This window comes from Panthera onca, chromosome A2 (assembly GCF_046562875.1).
Source record: "Panthera onca isolate mPanOnc1 chromosome A2, mPanOnc1 haplotype 2, whole genome shotgun sequence".
In the NCBI taxonomy this organism is placed as follows: Eukaryota; Metazoa; Chordata; class Mammalia; order Carnivora; family Felidae; genus Panthera; species Panthera onca.
Window position 1 is genome coordinate 77,011,236 of NC_138340.1, and position 22,244 is coordinate 77,033,479.

Below are 22,244 nucleotides of genomic sequence, written 5' to 3' on the forward strand. Positions count from 1 at the left end.
TGTGCACCTCTCTGTGTAAATTTCTGCAAACCAATAAAACTCTCTCTCTCTCTCTCTCTCTCTCTCTCTCTCATGCGCGCACACACACACACACACACACACACACATGCACACAGAGTGCAATGAGTGGTATAATCTCACAAGGAACTTGAGGAAACTGTTGTCACCATCCCTTCTGCTGATCGGAGTCTCAAAGGTCAAGACCACATTGGAGTCTTTCCATTGTTGTAAAAGTTAATGAAAGTTAATTATTAAAGCTGACAGAACGGTAATTTCCCCACTGCCTTACATAACCTACATATAGACATCTCCATACATATGGATGCATTCAGAGCCTATAGACCTAAGTGGATGGACACTTCTGAGAACCTGACAACTTATCTCAGAAATTTTCTGCTGTCGCTGAAGTGACTCACTGAGTGTGTCCCAGGTAGGAACCAAACTTACGATCATTTTACTCCAACTGGTCTGCTATTTCTTGAATATGGTATGTCTTCTGGTCAAAACCTATTTAGAAGTTAGGGTTGCATGAGCAGGAACGAATGATTCCACTAACAATAGGTTTAAAATGTATGCCCAGAGCTCTAGCGTTGTGAAGTAAATATTTGAGTAGACTTTGATTTAACCAAATAAATCGTTGTCTGCATTGTTAAGCTTTAAATAGCCTTTTCAACAATAGTAGAGGTTTTTGCCTTAATTATTCACATAATTCTTTTAACTCCAGACCCAAATCTGACTTTATAGGTAAATCATCTATTCTGAAGTTTGGGAAAGAAAGCAAGCTTTTAGGAATGGTTTTTCTAGGAGATAGAATCAGCTGTTAGAAGGTGTTGAGAAAGACCTTTTGGTCCAGAGGTGAGGGATTTATCTGCTAGACACCCCCAGAAAGTCCAAGAAGGGAAGCAGAGGGAGGAGAAAAGGGAATGAAGCAAGTAGGAGAGAGAGAGAAAAAAAGGGAGAGAGAGAGAGAGAAGGAAATTGTCACTGGAAAGTAGTAGAACGCCATATGCCATGAGTAATGAACTGTGCATGGGTACTTATCCTATGGATTACCAGCCCTAATGAGATAAAATTTCTTTCTTTCTTTAAAATGCCAAGAAAAGGTAACCCAACAGGCTTTAAATATGCAAGTGAGAGACTAAGTATTAAATCATGTGACTAAATAATTCTCTTTTCCCAAATGAAATTGTCATTCAGAGAAACCATGTAGTGAAAGTTAGCCACAAAAAGATGGTCCCTATTGAGAATTTAGGAGACAACTATTTGATTTCAGAAACAAGTCTTTTACAGCGAGTAAATACATACCTAGCGTCTTCCATCAGGATAAATAAAGGAGTATGCACATAAATTAACCAATGTATCAATATCTACTAAATAGCTCGTATTCAACCAAGACACAAAACGGTTCACAAAGTGAGAATGGCCCGTATTTTGTGCATGTGATACTGAGAGTAGAGACATGGGGGGAGGGGCTCTAGGCTCAAGGTCCCCACCTGGAACTCTGTTCTCTGGCCTTGTCTCTCTTCGGAGTTAGGGCAATTGGGTGCCCCACGGCAACATGGCAGCAGGAGGTGTGTTTCTGAGAGAATCACTCACAAGTCCTGGCTTCTTGTCCTGGCTCTGTCACTTACTAGCTGTGACAGGTATCTCCTCAGATCTCAATTTCTCCAGCTGTGAATTGGCAATAACAACGTCTACCTTCTGTGCCTACTTCTTAGGATAAATATTCAAGGGCAAAAAGTAAAAGTGCTTGGAAAAACTAAAGCCTTTATAGAAAGTGCAGGGATCCTCTTCATTCTTCTCTCACCTACTGGGTCTGAAACTCCTTGCTATGGCATATTTTAACATTTCTCTAACAACTTAGTTGTACGGCCAACAAAGAAGTTCTTCTGTTCCAGTTTTTGGGTCACTATCCTTTGAACATGGTTTGCTCATATCCTGTTGCTTTCCCATCATCTCTCCCGAACTTATCTGTTCTTTCAGGTTAAACTCAGGACCCACAGTTCCTTCATGAAACCTTCCTCAATTCCAACCCACATTCATGGCCCTTCTTCTTACAACTTGCTATCCGTGCCAATCATTCTGGGCATTCCCCCTGTAAATGCATATAAACTTTGGAGTTTACCATTACCGTCATTTACCATTTCTTCATCTTTTGTCCCCAGTCTAGTTTATGTAAACAAACCTTTTGGGGCAATTACTCTATGTTATAATCTATGCAAAGGGAAAAAATGAGTAAGATTTAGGCCCTGCCGCCGGGAAAATGAAGTTAACTAGGGAGAGAAACTTGTAAACAAATCATGACAGTGTAGTACACTATGGTAGAGCAATACATACGAGGTATGTACAAGAAGGAAATGATTAACTCTTTCTCAGGGATTCCATGAAGGCCTTTCCACATCTTCTTATCTTACACAACTACGTTAGGGACAGAGTTCCTGACAAACAATAGGCCGATAAATGCTCGTTGAGGGAAGTGAAGGGACAAATCAATGTTCAGGGACAGCTGACTATTTTTAAGGATGAGTAGGAATTCACCAGGGGTTGGAAGAGAAGAACACACATAAAAGAAACGACATGCATGAAGGCATGGAAGGTATGGTAAATATGGGAGGAGGAGGAGAAGTTGAGAACCCAGTGAGACAGGCCAGAGCCGATAGTAAAGGGCCTTGCACGCCGTGCTATGAAGCTTAGATCGGCGCGTGCTTTCAAATATGTTAACATAAAACCAGTGAGAATGGACAACTGGTCACTCGGGATAAATGCAAAGCAGACATGAAGTCATAGAAAAGTTGGTAGCACTAACGTTTTCAGACAGGTTCTGGTAGACTTTTGTTAAACCCAATTTACAACTTGTCTACCCAGTCAATATAAACTCTGTCGTGAGGCCATTAACAATGCAATTAAAGCTAAGAAGTGTGTTGACAACAGCCCTACTTGCAATCCTGACGACAGCCCTACAGGGAAGGTAATGGGTCCTCTTCCACCACTAGGTAAACAGAAGCTTGGAGGGCTTGCCCCTAGCAACAGGGTTAAGCAGCGGCGAAGCCAGGTGTATTTAGCTGCCAAATCTCACTGTCTCCTACTACACCTCCTAACTGCCTTGGGTTTGACTTCATTTTCAGCAGGATGGCCAATAATAATAATTGTGACTAAAAATGATTGTTAATAATGTTTAGTGCCTGAACTAATATGAAGCTAAAGTTAGGTTCCTAGAAGATGTTAAAAGGCCACTGTAGGGGTGGCTGGCTGGCTTAGTCGGGAAAGCATGGGACTCTTGACCTTGGGGTCACAAGTTTGAGCCCCATGTTGGGTGTAGAGATTACTTAAACAAATAAACTTTAAAAAATAAAAATATAAAAACCGAAAGACCATTATAAATTAAGTAAGTCACAGAAACAAATTTCTCGAGTCAGCAATGCAAGACTCACCATGAGTGAGCAAGAGGTGTATGAATTATCCATATTATTTTGGCAAAAAACAAAAAACAAAAAACAAAAATTCCAAAATCTTTTCTTTTGGGCATCTTGCCTTGCTTGGGACTCTCTGGGGAAACTGCTCCACATCCTTGGTACCCTTACCGTGATCCATCACCCCTAATTGCTTTCTATGTCACTTTATCTCCTCTCTGCAGGGAAAAACTCTGGCCTCAAAAACAATCTGGAAGTGTCTGTGAGATGCTGATAGCTTTCGAAAGATCATCACTAAGACACAGGGGAAAACAGGAGTGTTTTTCACGTTCTAAGTGATAATGGACCCATCTGTTTTTCCTAATGAAATAGTTCTAGATTCAGATTTATAATATAGCTTAATTAATTACCCTGCCGTGTTTCAAAAGTGACTGAAACACACAGGAGTCACAGCATTTAACCAGAAATTATTGCCTGCCTCAGCCCATGACCCCTTCTGACCTCTCCTCTCAGCACGGATCCGCCCTCCCACCCACCACCCCCAGCCCAGTTACTCCTAATCACCATCTGGCCTTCTCCAGTTCCAGTGCCACCCTCTCCCTGCTTCCATCTGGTTTGACACCAGCCAGAATGGGGGGCTTTAGGTACCCTTGATTTCTGGTTCGTCTTCAGCTGTAGATTGCGGCTCCTCCTAAGTTGCTCACTGAATCAATTATTCTGCCTGTTCTTCTATATCTCCCTCCTCCCATAAGTATAGCTCTCAAGACACCACTGTATTTCCCATTGTCCAAGGGGCAATTCAGGAAACAGGGCTGCTTCCCCTGGTTTTTCCTGACTGGCGCAGGGGTACCCAGAGATCCTACTGAAGGATGGGATCATTGAGCATCCACCCTGGGCAATAGTGGTACGGGTATCTACCATGATTGGGGGGGGGGGGGGGCTGGCAAATACTCTGCATACCTGCCTGCCTCCTGCTTTCAAATCACCACCAAGTAGGGGCCCTTGGGTGGCTCAGTCGGTTGAGCGTCCGACTTCAGCTCAGGTCATGATCTCACGGTCCATGAGTTCGAGCCCCGCATCGGGCTCTGTGCAGACAGCTCAGAGCCTGGAGCCTGTTTCAGATTCTGTGTCTCCCTCTCTCTCTGCCCCTTCCCTGTTCATGCTCTGTCTCTCTCAGTCTCAAAAATAAATAAACGTTAAAAAAAATTAAAAAAACAAATCACCACCAATTAAAGAGAAATACTAGCACTGTTTTAGGAGCATCTGGGTTCAAATGAGCTGTTTCCTAGCAGAAAGGGCAGCGCTCAGAGAGACTAGAACACTTGGATAGATAAATGCTGAGGAGTGGAAAAGTCAAGGCCATTAGACACCTCTCAGCGGAGGGGGCAGGCAGCGCGGAGGTGCTCAGTAACTGGAAGGCAGGCAGTGACACTCAGTGCCTGGCTGCAGGGTGGAGATGGGTGGAACTGGGTGCAGGGTGGGGTTGGAGGGGTAATGCACATGATCATCCTTAATCACTAGAAATATCAAAAAGTTATTCATAAACCAGAATAGTTCAATTAAAAAAACTGAACCTCAGAAATCAAATCCAGGATTAAATTCCTGCTCAGAAAAAAAAAAAAAAAAAAAAAAGCCGAGAAAGACAAGTGTGTATGACTGAGCCTCAGAACCAAGTAGGTCTATACATATGCATATATGTGAGTCTACGTATATGACATATATGTCACAAAGGCCAAAAAATTTAAAATAACACATCATCGAAAAGGAAATAAAAGTGGAAATGTGTATAAACAAGGCTTTGAGTTCTAAAATTATTAGGAGGAAAGATACCTAAGAAAAAATTTCAATCCCCTAAAAGCCACTGACACCCTAGGAAACCCAGAGAGAAATGTGAGGGATGACGATAAATCAGAACATGAAAAGGCATATATTAATATGGGTGTAATCCTGGAGACGAGACCGGAATTGTAATTCTAGGAACCAAGAAAATTTTTTTTCCAAGAATTTCCGAGGCAAGGTAATTTGTTCAGGTAAAAAAACAAACAAAAAAAAAAGTTAAGAAAATTGTTTTCAAATTCCTAACTAATGTAGGTCATACTAAAGAATCCCAGAAACGATGAAATGGAGAATGACAGTAATTTATGACTATCTAGACCTTCTCCGGGCAGAATTGCCATCACAGTGGTTGATTCAGTGGCTCACATTGTGTGCTACGTGTGGACCAGGAGGCAGCAGCTTTGGAAGCAAGAATGGCAGCAAAAGAACAAACCACAAGACTGGAATGTGACCCTCAAGGTCTCTTTCTCTAAATTCTGGAAAGATTTCTTTAGCTGCCCTGATGCCTACCCTTGAGCGCTTCCCCTTGTAGTAGGTGCTTGGGGTGAGGAGGAACTTTCCAATGTGGGGCAGGATGGCGGGGTCCAGGCCCTTGATCCAGCTGGAAGTATGACGGAACCCACTCAAGAACCAGCCATGGTCATCCTCCGGCAAGGAAGCAAAGAGAAACGAAGTTATTTCCACCATCGATGTAACTGGGAAAAAAAAAACAATCAAACTGTGTCTTAGCAGAGAAAAAACATACAGAAGCAAAAGGAAGAAAAAGAAGTACTTTCTTAAGAAAGAGTTGATGACTTTTTCTGGACAACTTGGTGAAAATAGGAGTAAAGTGACAAAATAGTGGAATCTCTCTTTTCTGTCCACGGCAGCATCTGACATATGAAATAAGGGCACAGTGCTGGTGTCTTCTCCATCCTAAGGGTGGCTAGGTGGGATACCTCACAGGATGAAAGCTGTCCTTGAAAGACACTCCAGACGGCGTTTGCAAGAGATCTAAGGTGTCAAGAGTCATTGATGGGGATTAGCTGTGAAGTGTTAACGCCCCAGCTGTATTGTCGGTAATTGGCACAGAAGGACAAAAATCCGTGCCATGCATAGCAATAAGTGAGCCAATTCCATTTCTTGAACATTCTTCTGACAATGAGGAGTAGTGTGTAATTGGTGAGATTTGACACTTGGGGCCTGGGGTGGAGGGATGGGGTGGAGGGGGGGCGGATAGAGAAGAGGCCAGGAAAACAAGCAGCTCGTTTGGAGGGGAGACGTCTCAGAAAGAAGAACAGAAGAGGTCTAACAGTCACAACAAAGCTCAAAAATACCCCAAATTCTGGAGGTCAAGCCAGAAGATGAGGCAGAAGCACTCCACAGTGGTCAGAGAAGATCAATAGAGAGGACTTTAGAGGACACTAGGGAATAGGATGGGGGAGAGAAATGGGTGGTCAAAGACAAGACAGGTGGAACGGAAATTGCGGCCCCGTCTGATTCCCGGTTGTAACTTGAGCTCCGCAAACATGCTGGAAATCCCTTGAGCAGTGAGAGAGCTCCATGCCACAAGGTACGATCTAGTTTGAAATGATTCAATTAATAACTGTGATTGAGGTCAGGGAACAAAATTCTGGGGATTGTGGGTAGTGACACAGAAACAAGGTTACAGGGGAAAATGCTAATGGTAGTTGGAAAGGTCCTCACTCACCTGTACGTTGGACAATAGAGAAGCTGCACATGCTGTAGAAGACACAGCAAAGAAATCTGAAAACGGAAGCTGTGTTTTTGACCCTCCGCTAGCTCTCTTACCCGAGGAAGAGTACTTGGATTTTTGTGGTGAGGAGCATGCTATTATTTTCTCATTAGTAGGAAGAGGACAATAAGAACAAGAAGCGCCTTAAAGGAGTGTGAGGGCCAAATAGGTCAGGTGCATTAAAAAGATTTTGCAAAATTGATTGAGATAAGAACAACAACAACAGTGAAAAATACAAACATCTTAGGCAGAAAATGCAAATAGCTAGGATATGAACTATCACTTAGCGAAAGTCTGTAGTGTGCCAGGCGCCATGCCAGATGCTCCAGATGTTGTAAAAACATTCTCATATAATCTTCAAAGTTACCTTGAAACTTGAGTATTATTTTTAAAAAACTTCTAACGTACTTATTTTTGAGAGAGAGAGACAAGGTGGAAGCTGGGGAGGGGCAGAGAGAGAGAGGGAGACACAAAATCCAAAGCAGGCTCCTGGCTGTTATCACAGAGCCCAATGCAGGTCTCAAACCCACGAACCGTGAGATCATGACCTGAGCTGAAGTCAGACGCTTAACTGACTGAGCCACCCAGGTGCCCTGAACCTTGAGTATTATAAGCTCAATGATATAGATGAGGCTCAGAGAGGTTGACAAAGTTGGCCAAAATCTCTTAAAAAGATCTCACTGGTCAATGAAGTAAGCAAGTAATACTTGCTTTGTGCAATAGTTTCCTCAGCTACATGTCGGAAAAACTCTCCTAGAAACAATAGAAAAATAAATGGGCAATATCCTTGAATTTCCCAAAGTTCAAGCATTTCATAGGTATTACAAAAATTCAGATGTATAAAATGGAATAGCCTTGACAGGAAGGTAAGCGGCAATGAATAGACTTTAAATCTCAGCTGTCCCAGGACTCTAATGCCACAACCTTGGAAACGTTCCTAAGGAAAAAAAATTAAATTCCTTTTCTTGATAAGATCACACCTAACAAATAAAAAAAAAAACAACAAAAATCAACTAATCACTGATTAGTAAACTGAGTCCATTTTTATTGCTTTTTGGTGATCTTTTAAAAATAAATAATAAAAGCCCTTGTTTACTTACCCAAAGGAGCTGCGTCCAGCTCACTGGAGTAAAAAGTGATATCACTGTCGCAAAACACAATCTAGGTCCCTTAATCCTGTCTCTTTTGATCTCAAAAGGTGGTAACATTCAGTTCGGAGATCACTCATCTGTAAATTGCATCACATTATCTCCGAGTTATTTAAGAAGCAAGCCCTGTTTGGTTTCAGGCATTTGAACCTGCTGAAGGCAAGAACAGTTTGCCACACAGTTCCAAAGGTCTCCCACTTACCACAGTCGTCAGAGCAAGCAAAATGATCGAACCCATTGGGAATCAGTACATTGTAGCCAGGCCAGTGTATTCTGCGAATGCTTTTGGGGAAGAACATAAGAAGAAGCAGAGGCATCACAAGACCTTTCTGGATCATCTCAAAGTGTGTTGTAGGTAAGATACTTTTTAAGGTACTGGTATGAGGAATAAGTGAGACACCTTCTCCTTAACTTCTCCAGCTCTCCTTTCTGGCTTTAGCCCATAGCCTCCAGAGTCTTTTTATCTTTGGTGTCCAAACCTCCTACTCCCTGTCAGAGCTGGAAAGGGAATCTCTAAAATGAACATCGTCTCAGCTCTCAACCCCAACTTCCCTATCAGAGGACTAATAAATGAGGGCGGAGGAAAATTCTCCACTGAAACGTTGTAAAATCCAAGCTGAGGATGACACATAAGCTCTATTATGGCCAAAGAGAATCAGCATGTTTTGAAAGAAAGAGAGAAAGAAAGAGAGAGAGAGAGAGAGGGAGGGAGAAGAAAGAAAGAAAGAAAGAAAGAAAGAAAGAAAGAAAGAAAGAAATAAAGAGGGAGAAAAGGAAAGAAGGAAAGAAAGGAAAAAAATCCTTTGGTAGTGACCAGGAGGCAGTCCATATGGATAAGCAGGCGAATGTTAGTGGGAAAGGTAGTGAACGTGGTCGTTCATTCTTGAATATGGTATCACCTTTATCAATTTTCTTCTACAATTAAGTCCCAACGTTAAAATTTGATAATAATTAACTGAGTATGGTTTTCAATGTTTTCAGCTGTTCCACACAAAAGGCCAAGAGAATCGCCCTGTCTTTGTTCCCCATAGCATCTTGGTTACCAGCCTACCGGATAAAGGAATGTCTACTCAGTGACATTGTTTCCGGAATCAGCACAGGGCTGGTAGCTGTACTGCAAGGTAACTTTTTTAAATTGAGATGTGGAGCGCCTGGGTGCCTCAGTTGGTTAAGTGTCTGACTTCGGCTCAGGTCATGATCTCACGGTTTGTGAGTTCGAGCCCTGCATCAGGCTCTGTGCTGACAGCCCAGAGCCCGGAGCCTGCTTTGGATTCTATGTCTCCCTCTCTCTCTGTCCCTCCCCTGCTCGTGCTCTGTCTCTCAAAAATAAATAAAATGTAAAAAATAAAAATAAAAAAAGATTTAAAAAAAATTGAGATGTAATTGGGGTGCCTGGGTGGCTCAGTCGCTTAAGTGTCCAACTTGGCTCAGGTCATGACCTCACGGTTCGTGAATTCAAGCCCCACATTGGGCTGTGTTGCTGACAGCTCAGAGCCTGGAGCCTGCTTCGGATTCTGTGTCTCCCTCTCTCTCTGCCCCACCCCTGCTCACACTCTGTCTCTCTCTCTCTCTCTCTCTCAACGGTGAATAAAAACATTTACAAAAAATAAAGTAACATTGACACGTAGTTCATATATCATAAAAGTCATCCTTTTAATGTATAAAATTCAGTGTTCTTTGTGTATATTCACAAGGTTGTGCAACCATCATCATTATGCAATTTCAGAACGTTTTTATCACCAGCACCATCCCCAAACCTTCTTGTCCATTAGTAGTCACTTTCCATCCATCCATCCATCCATCCATCTCCCTGGTAACAACTTTCTGTCTCTATTGATTTGCCTATTCTGGGCATTTCATATAAACATAATCACAGAATTTTTTGTATCTGGCTTCTTCCACTTAACACAATGTTTTCAAGGTTCATCCAGGTGGTAGCATGTGAGGGTAATTCCCCTCTTTCCATGATGACTGTCATCCTATGGTATGGGTACACCATATTTGTTTATCCATTCATCAGTTGATGGACATTTGGGTTGTTTTCATTTTTTGGCTATTATGAATAATGTTGTTATGAACAGTTGTGTGCCAGTTTTTGTGTGAACCTATGTGTCAATTCTTTTCGGTATATCCCTAGGAGAGTAATTGCTGCCACATGGTAACCCACTAGCCACATACAAGGGTTCAAATTTCTCCACAGCCTTGTGGACACTAGCTAGTATCTGCCTTTCTTGTTTTAGCTATCCGAGTGAGTCTGAAATGGTATCTCATTTACTTTTGATTTTGATTTCCCTGACGGTTAATGATGTCGAACATCTTTACACGGGCTTACTGGCAATTTGTATATCCGTGGAGAAATGAATCTTCTGCACATTTTAAAATTAGGTTATTTTTTGTATTGTTGAGTTGCAAGAGCTATTTATATATTCTGGATATTAGACTCTTATCCAAGATATGGTTTGCAAATAATTTCTCCCATTCTGTGGATTGTCATTTCACCTTCTTGATGGCATCCTTTGAAGCACACATTTAATTTTGACAGAGCTCAATTTTATCTGTTTTCAATTTGTTGCTCACGCTGTAGGTGTCATTTATAAGAAAGCCATTGCCTCATCCAAGGTTAGGAAGACTTACGCCTATATTTTCTTCTAAGAGTATTATAGTTTGAGCTCCTACATTTACATCGTCAATCACTTTGAGCTAATCAAGTAACTTATTTTTAAGGTTCAGTCTGAAACACTTGAAGGACTTAATGAAGACTTCTATGATTCCCCTTGCATGAAGTAAAGACCCTGATGCTTGTGTATTTACAGGTTTAGCATTTGCTCTGCTGGTCACCATCCCCCCAAGCTACGGACTGTATGCAGCCTTTTTCCCAGTTATAATCTACTTTTTCTTGGGCACTTCTAAACACATATCTGTGGGTAAGTGAATCCTTTGGCTAATTAATGCTCACACTGCTTTTTCTTTGTTGACTCCATTAGCCACGCACGGGATTAATTTCCAATTGTGCATAACCCAGGACGGCAGTCACGGTTTCTTGTAAGAATTGGGACTGGGGGCTGGGGAAGGAGGCCAGAGCTACAGGGAGCGGTCTTTTTATCCGCTACATTATGGTTGAAAGATAATTGTGCCTTAGGGAGGCGTGTATTGACTACAATGCATCCTCTGCTAATTAGGTCCGTTTCCAGTTCTGAGTATGATGGTGGGAGCAGTAGTTGTGAGATTAACCCCGTCGGAGAGTACAGCTGCTCTGGAACTCTCTAATAGCTCGATGAGTAATGATTCATCAGCAGATGAGTATAAGGTGATGGTGGCTGCCACGGTTACAATCCTTTCTGGAATCATTCAGGTGAGCACGTTCTCGTGTGATCTGCCCTCCCCATTCTGCTTGCCCTGCCTGGTGCACATCTTTCCGTTCTTTCTCCTTCCTGCCACCCCTCCACTCTTCCCTTTGGACTGTATCCCTCTTTCGAGAAATAAGAAGGGTCCCTCCCCCCAACCAGAAGCAGAAGAGAAGATCCACCTTGCAAAGATGAGTGAATGTGGGTCTAGAGAGAAGGAAAGGTGGGAACAGGGAGGCACCAGTGGTGAGGAGAGAAATGCTTAATGCAGTAAAATACCTGAAATTAATATAGTCACTAAACATAACTATTTGCAAGTAATAGTGACACTGGCATCTTTGGAACTTTTCTCGTTCTAATTCCTCAGGGACTGTAATCTAGCTGGAAAGGTTTGGGGTTTAGCACTTTGAACTGTCCACATCAGACTTTCGGGAAAGCTGTAGAGGATTATGGAGGGGCTAAAGCCTCATTCATGCCCCTGACACCATTGCTAGGGAATAGTGAAAATGTCATGGATTCCTCAAGATGTTGCCTACGTTTGTGATTAGTGATATTATTGGCTAAGGCCATTCTTTCAAGAAAAAAAAAAAAAGTCAATTTAAACAAGGACATCAGCCGTGTGTCCAACTGACAGACAACACAGCCGGTTCTTTTAAATACGTTTCTGCATCTAGTGCCTTTGCATGCCCACAGATCCGGCTGCATTCCAAGATGCGAATGGAAAGGCCATCCAGATATCCAAAGGAAGGAGAATCTGTCCATTCCTGTTACTGCAAAATACTGATGCTTTGGGGGAATTAACAACTGTGCCCCTGGTTAAAACCGAGCACTTCTGAGGTTTAATACACAGTTGTGTCCTTCCTATGAAAGTAACTTGTTGGAAGGAACATGAATGGATGCTCACCCATGAATGCCATAGCAGCTAGAAAGTCACTTAAAATTCCATGGGAAAATTTATGAGGGCTGATTCTACATAAGCTCTTGCTATGGAAGGTATGTTGGGTGAGTCTTCTAAAGGTACGGCATCTTAAAAGGTGGAGCGGGGAGGAATAAGCCTGCTACTTCTTGGGGTATACTAGACTCACACGCTATGTGAACACTATGTCACGATCTACCTTGCGGGTAGGATACGGGAAGGAAGGGGAGGGAGGCACCCTGAACCCGAGGTGTTCCAGGAGACAAGGACACCTGCTTCAAGACACAGGCATACAGGCTGAACCTTTACATTTTGAATCATTTCAGCGGCTGGTGCCTTAGTTTGTTGAGCTGTGTCGGTAATCTACACTAACAAAGGCCTTTGCCCTTCTCTTCCCAGTTGCTCATGGGAGTTCTACAGATTGGGTTCGTGGTGATCTATCTATCGGAGTCCCTAATCAGTGGCTTCACCACAGCTGCTGCCGTGCACGTTTTGGTTTCCCAGCTCAAGTTTATGCTTCAGCTGAATGTTCCTGCACACACTGATCCATTTTCAATTTTCAAAGTGAGTAGTCCTTTGGCCTAAGAAGTATCGAAGTCTGTGAAATTTACTATCATGTGTCTGGGAGAACTTTCCGGTAATGCCTTCGTCGTGGGGCTTGCCTACAACTTCCAAGAAGTCAACGGGTGGTGATACTTAGTCACATTAGGAAAAGATTAGTGGCAAAGGGGAGAACACTGAATATCAACCACGTCTACCATCTGGTCAACGTGAACAAAGGAAATTAAGTACGAGTGCTCTGAGATGTGACTCTTGAGTATTATTTAAAAGAAAAACTTGAAGTGCCTTATTAAAGGCTTTCCTATTTTGTCCCAAGATTTAAAACTTTCCTCAAAATTTTATTTTGAAAGAAATGTGCTAATTGAACGTTAATGTTTCGCTGTTTCTCAAAGGCAGGTCTTGTTCTTTTAAATTTGAGGTTCTGACTCTTTGATGCATCCCTGTTTATAAAGCAAAAGGACATTAACCAATGTGTAAATAGGGCAGTCGCTCTTTCTTCTACCTGAGGATGTACTGTAGAATGACTGTGTCCTTAGTGCTTCTGATTATTTAAAGCCCAATTTATTTTATTTTATTTTTTTTAGAGAGAGAGAGAGAGAGCAGAGGAGGGGCAGAGAAATAGGGAGAGAGAGAGAATCTTAAGCAGGCTCCCAGTTCAAGGTGGAACCCCACATAGGGCTCTATCTCACGACCATAGATCATGACCTGAGCGGAAATCAAGAGTTGGACACTTAACTGACTGTGCCACTCAGGCGCCTCTTAGCCCTTCTGATTTTATTTAAGTTCTCTCTTTTTGTCTTGCTGAGTCTAGCTAAATGCTTGCCTGTTTTATTTATCTTTTCCAAAAAATCAGCTTTTGGTTACATCGATCTTTTCTATTGTCCTTTTAGTTCTATCTCATTTATTTCCACTCATCTTTGTTATGTCCTTGCTTTGATTAACTTTGGGCTTATTAGTTGGGCTTATTAGTTATTGGGAGTTGAGACAGAATTTGCTCCATATTGGAACCAACACTCTCTCACTCCCATCGAGAGCTATTCTAGAAGTGGAATGTTCGAGAAACAATTTGAGATCTATTTTGGGCCTGCTTGAGCTATATGGATCCCATGGATGTGGAATCCAAATGGCCTCAAAAATTAAGATTATGCAGGGGCTCTTGGGTGGCTCAGTCGGTTAAGTGGCTCTTCATTTTGGCTCAGATCATGACCTCACGGTTCGTGAGTTCAAGCCCCAAGGCAGGCTGACAATGAGAAGCCTGCTTGGAATTCTCTGTCTCTCCCTCTCTCTCTCTGTCCCTCCCCTGCTCATGTGCACACACACAAACTCTCTCTCTCCCTCTCAAAATAAATAAATAAAACTAAAAAAAAAAAAATTAAGATTATGCACAGTGCACAATTAGCTAGGAAACGAATTCCCAAAAGTGACACAGACAGTAAACCAAGAAATGTGAAGGGCTTTGACCTTTAAAAAAAAAAAAAAAAAAAAAAGGCCAGGAATTAAGGAGACACATGCTAAGAAAACTTTTGGGGACCAGAGGTTATTCCCTGGATAGAACAATGATGATGATTGTGGAATAATGGCCAACGAGACTGAAAAGCGGAGAGACCAGTTGTGAAAAATGTGAAAAATTTGGACACCGGCCAAAGAGCTTCCCAGCAAAAATGCCAAAAGCATCCCTAAGCCAGTGTGGTGCCAATACTATGCTAACCTACCTTTCTCCTACCTCCATGCTAGTAGCTACAATTACTGATTCATGGTTACCATGAGCAGAACAGAGGATTGCTATGCCATCTATGTCTGCCTTTTTGCCTCAATGTTTCTTGTAAAGCTGTTTGGAAATAATCAAATGTTGCATCCACACTGTACATTAATATAACACTTGGCCGGAGGGGAGCAAAACCAATGAACAAACAAACAAAAAGCAGGATCAGACCTATAAAGACAGAAAAGAAATTGATGGTTGCCAGAGGGGTGGGGCTGGGGGTTTGGGGGGAGTTGGTAAAGGGGAGAGGGAGATACAGTCGAGTTATAAAATGAATGTGTCACGGAAATAAAGGCACAGCATAGGGAATGCAGTCAGTGATCTTGTAATAGAGTTGCATGGTGACAGATGGGAGCTATGCCTGTGACGTGCACAGCATAACGTCTGGAGAGGCCGAATCACTGTATTGTACACCTGAAACTAACATCGTGTGTCCACTGCACTCAAATTTTTAAAAAGTTCACAAAAAAAGTAAGAATAAAAAAGGTTTTTAATAAGAAAGAAAAAGTATAGCACTTGGCTGTCTTTCGCTTTTATGATTTTAGGTACTGAATTCCATATTCACACAAATAGAGAAGACTAATATTGCAGACCTTGTGACATCCTTGATTATTCTGCTGATTGTATTTGTGGTTAAAGAAATAAATCAGCGCTACAAAGCCAAACTTCCGGTGCCCATCCCAATTGAACTCATCATGGTAACTGATCATCTTCAGACTTTCTTCCAGAATTCATTAGTCTCCTGTTGTTCTGTTGAAAGCCCTTTGGCATTTGCAGATCAGGAGGTGTTAGTGGGACAGATGCCATCTCTGCATTTTCTGGGTGTAATCTTTAGTACGGCGTTCTCTTCATGCAGAATTAAATGACTTCCTTTTATGATTTTGGGTTCGTTCTCTCCATGTAAGACGTGGCCGGCTCAGAGAGCAAGGTCTCGGAGAGGGTGACAGACCCACGGGAATCAGAGCTGTGGTTCTTAACACTGGTGACACATTAGAATTGCTTCAGGACTTTTGTAAAAAGTAGCAAAGCCTGGGCTTGAGATTCTTATCTAAGCAGACTGTTAGTCATTATCTCATATTTCTAACTTGGGCAATTTGCAACTTTGCAGACTGTGATCGCAACAGGTGTGTCCTATGGCTTTGACTTCAAAAACAGGTTTGAGGTGGCTGTGGTTGGGGAGATGAAAAGAGGGTAAGTGTGTCTTTTATGATCAGTCTCCAAGCACTGATTAGAGAGTGGGCAGTAGCTATGGAGGGCCGCAAGCTGCAATGCACTAATCCAGCTCAGAACCCTCCCTACCTCTTGGGAGGATGAGGAAGGCACGATACTCTCCTTCTAGGAAGGAGCCGCAGAGGCTCTGCAGTTCTTAGTGTCAGAAAGTCTGTCCTCGTGGAAGAATGCACACGCCAGATGAGCAGGGATTCACACGCAGGTAAAAGTAGAGCAAAGTAAAAAAATAGGAAAATCAAACCTGCTTTTCCTCCCAAAAAAGGAACCAAATGAAGCCAGATTTCCTTGTCCATAAATTACTATAAACAATATGTAGTGTTTTGTTTGAGGTTACTGGGGCCAAGTTTCAACAGTTCAAAAGAGACACAGAAGGAATACCTGTGGCACACTGCTTGAGCAATCCAGATAGGGCACACTCTGTCCTTCCTCGTGATCAAATTCAAAACAAGGCCAGAGCAACAGTTAACACTGCAGATCAGGACGGGAGGTCCAGTTCATGCCAGGACATTGAAAATGTATTGATTGCATTGCATTTATCGGATTGAGAAGAGGGATCCAGTTTTGGGCTTTCTTCTCTCTGCCCTCTGACCATAGCCTCAATGTGTTTCGATTTGCTTCCCAAGGACAAATTGTGTTCCTGTTAAAAAAAAAAAAAAAAAAAAAAAAGACTTCCCTCCCTCCCCATGCCTAAAGAGTTTTTGAGAATTCCAGGAATCAGCATTCATATGCTTTGTGGACTTTAAAATAACCATTTTTAAAAAAAAAAAAAAAAGCAAGTATGTGTATTTTAAAGCAAAAATATTTTTATCACCGGAGAGTCATCTGTTACACTTAATGAATTTCAAACACCACTTTTAATTTAAAAGATTTTTAAGCAGGAATTAGTCTGAATCTGAAAGACCATTTCTAGGGTTTCTCTTCACTCTGCAACTTGCAAGTGGTTATACTTTATTTAAAAGTTTTAGAAGACATGAATTACATAGACAGATGACAGCTATCTAGCTAGATGACAGATAGATAGATGACAGATAATAGATGATAGGTAGGTAGGTAGATAGATGATAGATTAAAATTAAAATAGAATAGAATAAAATTAAAATAGAAAAATTAAAGAGGATCTTTTCATAAGGATTTGGGAAATAAAAGATAAACTTAAGAACACTTAGTTACAGTCTTAGAGGCTTTTCTTAGTGAATAAACCTTGAATGTCGGTGGACCTCTCTCCACAGTGTTTGTGGGGTGGGGGAAGGAATAACTCGCATTTAGGGAGACAGTGTAGCCTGGTAGGCAAGCTCGGCTGTTCTCGAGGCAGAGTGCCTCGGATTTACTTGAGTTATTTTTTGATCTTGGGCAAATGACTAAACTCTATGCCTCAGTGTCCTTGGCTGAAAACACAGGGCTAAAAATAGTAGCTCTCACATTGGCTTCTTGTAAGGATTAAGTGTGTTAATACATGTGACATGCCTAAGTGCCTGGCCTAGAGTAAGCGCTCACACTGCATGACTACTAACTGTTGCTAATTTAGCACTTAAATTAGGTGCTGGGCTCTTTACACTCCATTTTTTTCTGGGTGATAATTGAGTGGGCATTTAATTTTTTTAATTTTTTTTTTAAGAGAAAGAGCTCATGCGTGAGCAGAGGAGGGGACAGAAGAAGCGATAGAGAGAGAGAGAATCTTAAGCAGACTCCATGCTCAGTGCAGAGTCCAACTCAGGGCTTGACCCCATAACCCTGGGATCAAGGGTCAAAAGCTCAACTGACTAAGCCATCCAGGACCCCGAGTGGGCATTTTAAATTTCTGATAACTGCAAAAAGAATACACCTGGAATACAATGATTATTAATTATTGCTCAGCTGCTGTTAATAAGTATGAAACCCCAGAAATGATTTTGTGAAGTCACACCCACTGACTGAAAGAAAGTGATTATCGAAGCAGTAAAGGAGACACAGAGGACATACTCTGATTCCAGAGGGATCTTATAATAATAGCTAACAGGCACTTCGTACCTTACAGTGTGTAAATAGTATTCATGTTCTATTAGTATTCTAATAGTTCTAACAGTATTCATTATTTTACCTGACACACCCCCAAAATTATGAAGTAAATAAAACAAGCATTATTATCTTCCCTTTACAAACGAGGAAACTGGCTCAGGCAAGGGTACGTAGCAGAGCCAGGAACTGAATCCAAGTTTTCAGACTGTAAATCTCCACCACACCACTCTGTCTAAGGTATTCAGAGGCCAGGACACAAGAATAATAGCAGGCCTCTGGTTATTTTGGTATAAAACACAAATCTTCATTGTATCATGGATTTGGGGTTTGTTTTGTAGAAAACAATATTCCAAGCTAACTTTCTGATTCATGGTAGCTGCAGAATTTGTGGTCATGGTACTTCTTCAAGATTAAAGCTGGGGCACCTGGGTGGTTCAGTCGGTTGAGCATCCAACTTCGGCTCATCTCATGGCCATGATCTCACAGCTCGTGAGTTCGAGCCCCGTGTCGGTCTCTGTCAGTCGGTTGAGCGTCCGACTTCAGCTCAGGTCACGATCTTGTGGTCCGTGAGTTAGAGCCCCGCATCGGGCTCTGGGCTGATGGCCCAGAGCCTGGAGCCTGCTTCCGATTCTGTGTCTCCCTCTCTCTCTGCCCCTCCCCCGTTCATGCTCTGTCTGTCTCAAAAATAAATGTTAAAAAAAAAAAATTTTTTTTAAATTTCTTTAAAGATTAAGGTTGAAAGTATATTAGCACAGATACTCACAAAATATGAACAGCAAGTAGGAAATTGTCCAATGGATCCAATAAACCTACTTTCATTAAGATTTAGGTCAGAAACAGATGTTGACAGGAGTTGAGCATGTCAGTAAATTGGTGTTGACTTGGAGATACTTGTACCTTTTATAATACAATTAGTAAGTATCACTGAACTGTTCTAAATTCATGAGGTACAAACACAGACGGCTCTTCTCTGAGTTGAACGTTTCCCTGGCCACTACGTCACTATAAATGCCCTTCTCCATCGGGGCTATCGCTGGCTCTAGCAGTTCTGTGGAACCTAGGGCAGAGTCCGAGGCCCATGTGTTTGCGCACAGCTTTTCATGAAAGGTATTGCTATCAATGGAGGGGAGATTTTCTCGCTTCCCTTGTCTTGAACTGTGTTCGTTCAAAGACCTTCATCCATGGATGACTGTTGGAGGGATTATGGGTGATGCTTTTCAATCCAGGTTAACAATACCAGTGGGATCTAAGACATGTTGCATGAAGCTTAGAGGGATACAAAGTGTACCTTATGGCGTGGCTATACTAGCAAAATATCAGATGCACCGTTATCATGGGACTGGATTGTCATTCTTGTATCAAAATCGGGCAGCATTGCTTTTCAACAGTAAGATAACAGATTCCAAAGTTTGCGGTGCTGCTAAATTCTTGCTGGCCATACTCCACAGTGAGACAAAACTCAGCCTGGACTGCATTCATTCACTGATTCGCCAGACGATTATTGACGTACGCCATGATGTACGCCATGAAGAATGCTCAGTCCTGGTGATAGAATAATGAAGTTGTCATAGTCCCTGCTTTGTGTCGGGGTAGGGAGTTGGGGGTGGGGGGTGGGAGGGAGGGATAAGGAAGGGAAGCATCCAGAGCTGGAGAAGCCTGGAGAATGTCAACTAACCCTGACTTTGGTGGTAAGGGAGGACTTTCTGGAAGGAGGGAGGGAGGGGGATGAGGGGAATGGTACGGGCAGAAGGAACAGCAAATTCGAAGCTTCCAAGTTAAGAGTACAGGTGATGCCTTTGAGAAACAAACAAAAAAGCTTGGTATTGCTGGAGCATAAATTCTGGGAAATGATAGTGATTGAGCAGGAGTTGGGGGGGAAAGGGAGGGATGGGGACCTTGCTAAAGAACTCGGGCTTTTCCTGAGGGCAAATGGATGCCACTGAAGGCTTATTAGTAGGTTGGTGACATTCAAACTCGGCTCAATTTCCTTTTCAGATTTCAGTCCCCCAGCGCACCCGACATGCAGATTTTCCAGGAGACCATCGGGGATAGCTTCGGCATCGCGATCGTTGGCTTTGTGGTGGCCTTCTCAGTGGCCAGCGTCTATTCCCTCAAGTACGATTACCCGATTGACGGCAATCAGGTAAGTTTACAACCTATGCTGGGGGTCCTTTGGCCACTCTAAGTAATATTCGACGGTGCCACCTCTAAAGAAGTTTCTCCTCTTCATTCTCCTGCCAGGAGTTAATAGCCTTGGGATTGAGTAACATATTCAGTGGATCATTCAAAGGCTTTGCCGCGAGTACTGCCCTCTCCAGATCGGGGGTGCAGGAGAGCACTGGAGGCAAAACGCAGGTATTTCAGGGTCTTTGCTGCCAGGGCTCCCTGGCGATTGTGCCGGGGAAATCCAAGCCAGGGGAGAAGGCAATTCCATGATGAGCATCTTTTCGTCGTTAACAGATTGCTGGGCTTCTCTCTGCTATCATCGTTCTGATTGTCATTGTATCCATTGGATTTCTTCTGGAGCCACTGCAAAAGGTAACACCTGTCTGCCTTTGGGTACTCTCTCTCTCTCTCTGTCTCTCCGCTTTGCGGGAGGAATCCAAGACCCTGGTTCTTCAACTCTGGAAGCACAAACTGAATGGGAAAATGAGCTCGCTGCAGACTCTCAAGCACTCTTCCTAATCAATACTCGTGGGCCAAAAATACTTATTTTTTTCCACTGGCGGCATTTATGAATGTTAGGAATGCAAAATGCCCCAGCTACCTTATCTACTCTACCCTCCGACGTGTCCGTAGCCCTGAATATAACTAATGTTTGGACGGGAAGACACGCTGGCACCGCAGCCTCCATGTGCATTGACGGGAGTGAAGATCTTCCTAAAGGCCGAGGTAGCGGGCCGCTATCAGCTTCCGGGAGTGGTGCTACCAGCCACACAACCGTCCTTAGGGATCCGCCCGGCAGCTCCCGGAGTTAGTCTGGACTCCAAGCCCGGCGCCGTGTGACTGCGGGATGGAAGCGAGCGCCACACACAGGCCTCCTATCCTCACCCTCGTGCTCCTTCGTCCATCTCTGCTGTCATCTTTGAGGGTTTAGGTTCATGCTTTGCAACCTGCGACAGCACCCGGATTTTTAAAAACAGCAGCGGGCCCTGGGAAACAGAGGATCTCTAGGAGACCGACAATGGTAAATGCGTTGCTCTTCGTGGTGGTCATATAATTTTGAGGTGCTCCACGGAGCTCTGGCGCTCAAGTCCTGTAGGCCTACTTTTCTCATCCTGGCCCTGGCACTTTCTGTGTGCTTTGGGGCAAATTACTTAACCTCTCTGAACCTCAAGTGCTCCGTTTGTAAAATAAGGAGGGAAACAGTTACCCACGTCACAGAGTCACTGTGAAAACGAAATGAAATATTGTACATTAAAGACTTAGCCCGGGGCCTGGCACGGGGCAAGCAGGTAATGGATGGCAGCCATTATTATTGATATTATTACCGTCGTATTGTTGTTACTCTATAAACATTATATTACACTTCTGACTACAAAGGGCATAGAGGTAGGACACGGGCCCCCAGTGTTTATTGGTTGGTATCTAGGCCTTTTTCCTTGTTGGTTGGTGGCTGGAAAGTGACGATGGTCCCAGGTTTCTGGACGAACAGTGTGATTGTGCCAAAGAGCCCCACTGGCCAAATCTGTCTTCAAGCATTGCGGAGTACTATTGGCCGAAAAGGTGCCTTCTCCACGAGCTGATTTCCAAAGGAATCAAGAAGTCCCTCAAAGAAATAGAAGAATGTAGATCTCAATAGAAACAAGTGTGCATACAGCCCCCCTCCCCACTGAGAATTCTGCCTTACTGTGCTTTTCCCGTGAATACGCTTGGGCTCTACCTCACGCACATCGAGATAGAGAACCTCAAGAAGTAATTGCCATTTAAAATCCTCTCTCTCTCATGAATAAAGCACACCGAGGACCTGAATCAAAGGCCCTGCTACAAAGGATCCATGTGACACGTTCTGCCATTGTGCGTGCAACATCTGTTTGCTTGGAACAGCTGGCTTGCTTCTCCGTGTCATAGGAAATATGCCAGTAGCTAATGATAAATGTCTCTTGAGTGCTGATTAAGGATCAGCGGACTTCGAAGCCTTTCAGCCGTGTTTAATGCTTTATATCAACTGCAGTATGGATGCCTGGTTCCCTCTAAGATTATCCCCCTTTTCCTTTCTATGGCTTCTCAGTGCTTTGTAATCTTTATTTTTTGAAAGGGCTCTGTTGTGTAGGTATCTCAATGAAAATTTTTAAAAAATTGTTTCT

The 22,244-nt window shown here is 42.9% G+C and overlaps 1 protein-coding gene across 1 annotated transcript in view; it reads left to right on the top strand.

Annotated features, from left to right (window-relative positions):
* The first annotated feature begins 307 nt into the window (after positions 1 to 307).
* The window catches only part of SLC26A3 (solute carrier family 26 member 3), a 35,138-nt gene continuing 13,201 nt past the window's right edge, over positions 308 to 22,244 (top strand). Inside the window, exons 1-11 of the mRNA XM_078442555.2 lie at positions 308 to 430; positions 8,270 to 8,484; positions 9,111 to 9,250; positions 10,943 to 11,053; positions 11,309 to 11,481; positions 12,789 to 12,953; positions 15,258 to 15,410; positions 15,821 to 15,903; positions 19,933 to 20,080; positions 20,179 to 20,292; positions 20,398 to 20,475. Of these exons, the coding sequence (XP_078298681.2) occupies positions 8,354 to 8,484; positions 9,111 to 9,250; positions 10,943 to 11,053; positions 11,309 to 11,481; positions 12,789 to 12,953; positions 15,258 to 15,410; positions 15,821 to 15,903; positions 19,933 to 20,080; positions 20,179 to 20,292; positions 20,398 to 20,475 (1,296 nt within the window). The 5' untranslated portion in view covers positions 308 to 430; positions 8,270 to 8,353. The remainder of the gene's footprint in view (positions 431 to 8,269; positions 8,485 to 9,110; positions 9,251 to 10,942; positions 11,054 to 11,308; positions 11,482 to 12,788; positions 12,954 to 15,257; positions 15,411 to 15,820; positions 15,904 to 19,932; positions 20,081 to 20,178; positions 20,293 to 20,397; positions 20,476 to 22,244) is intronic.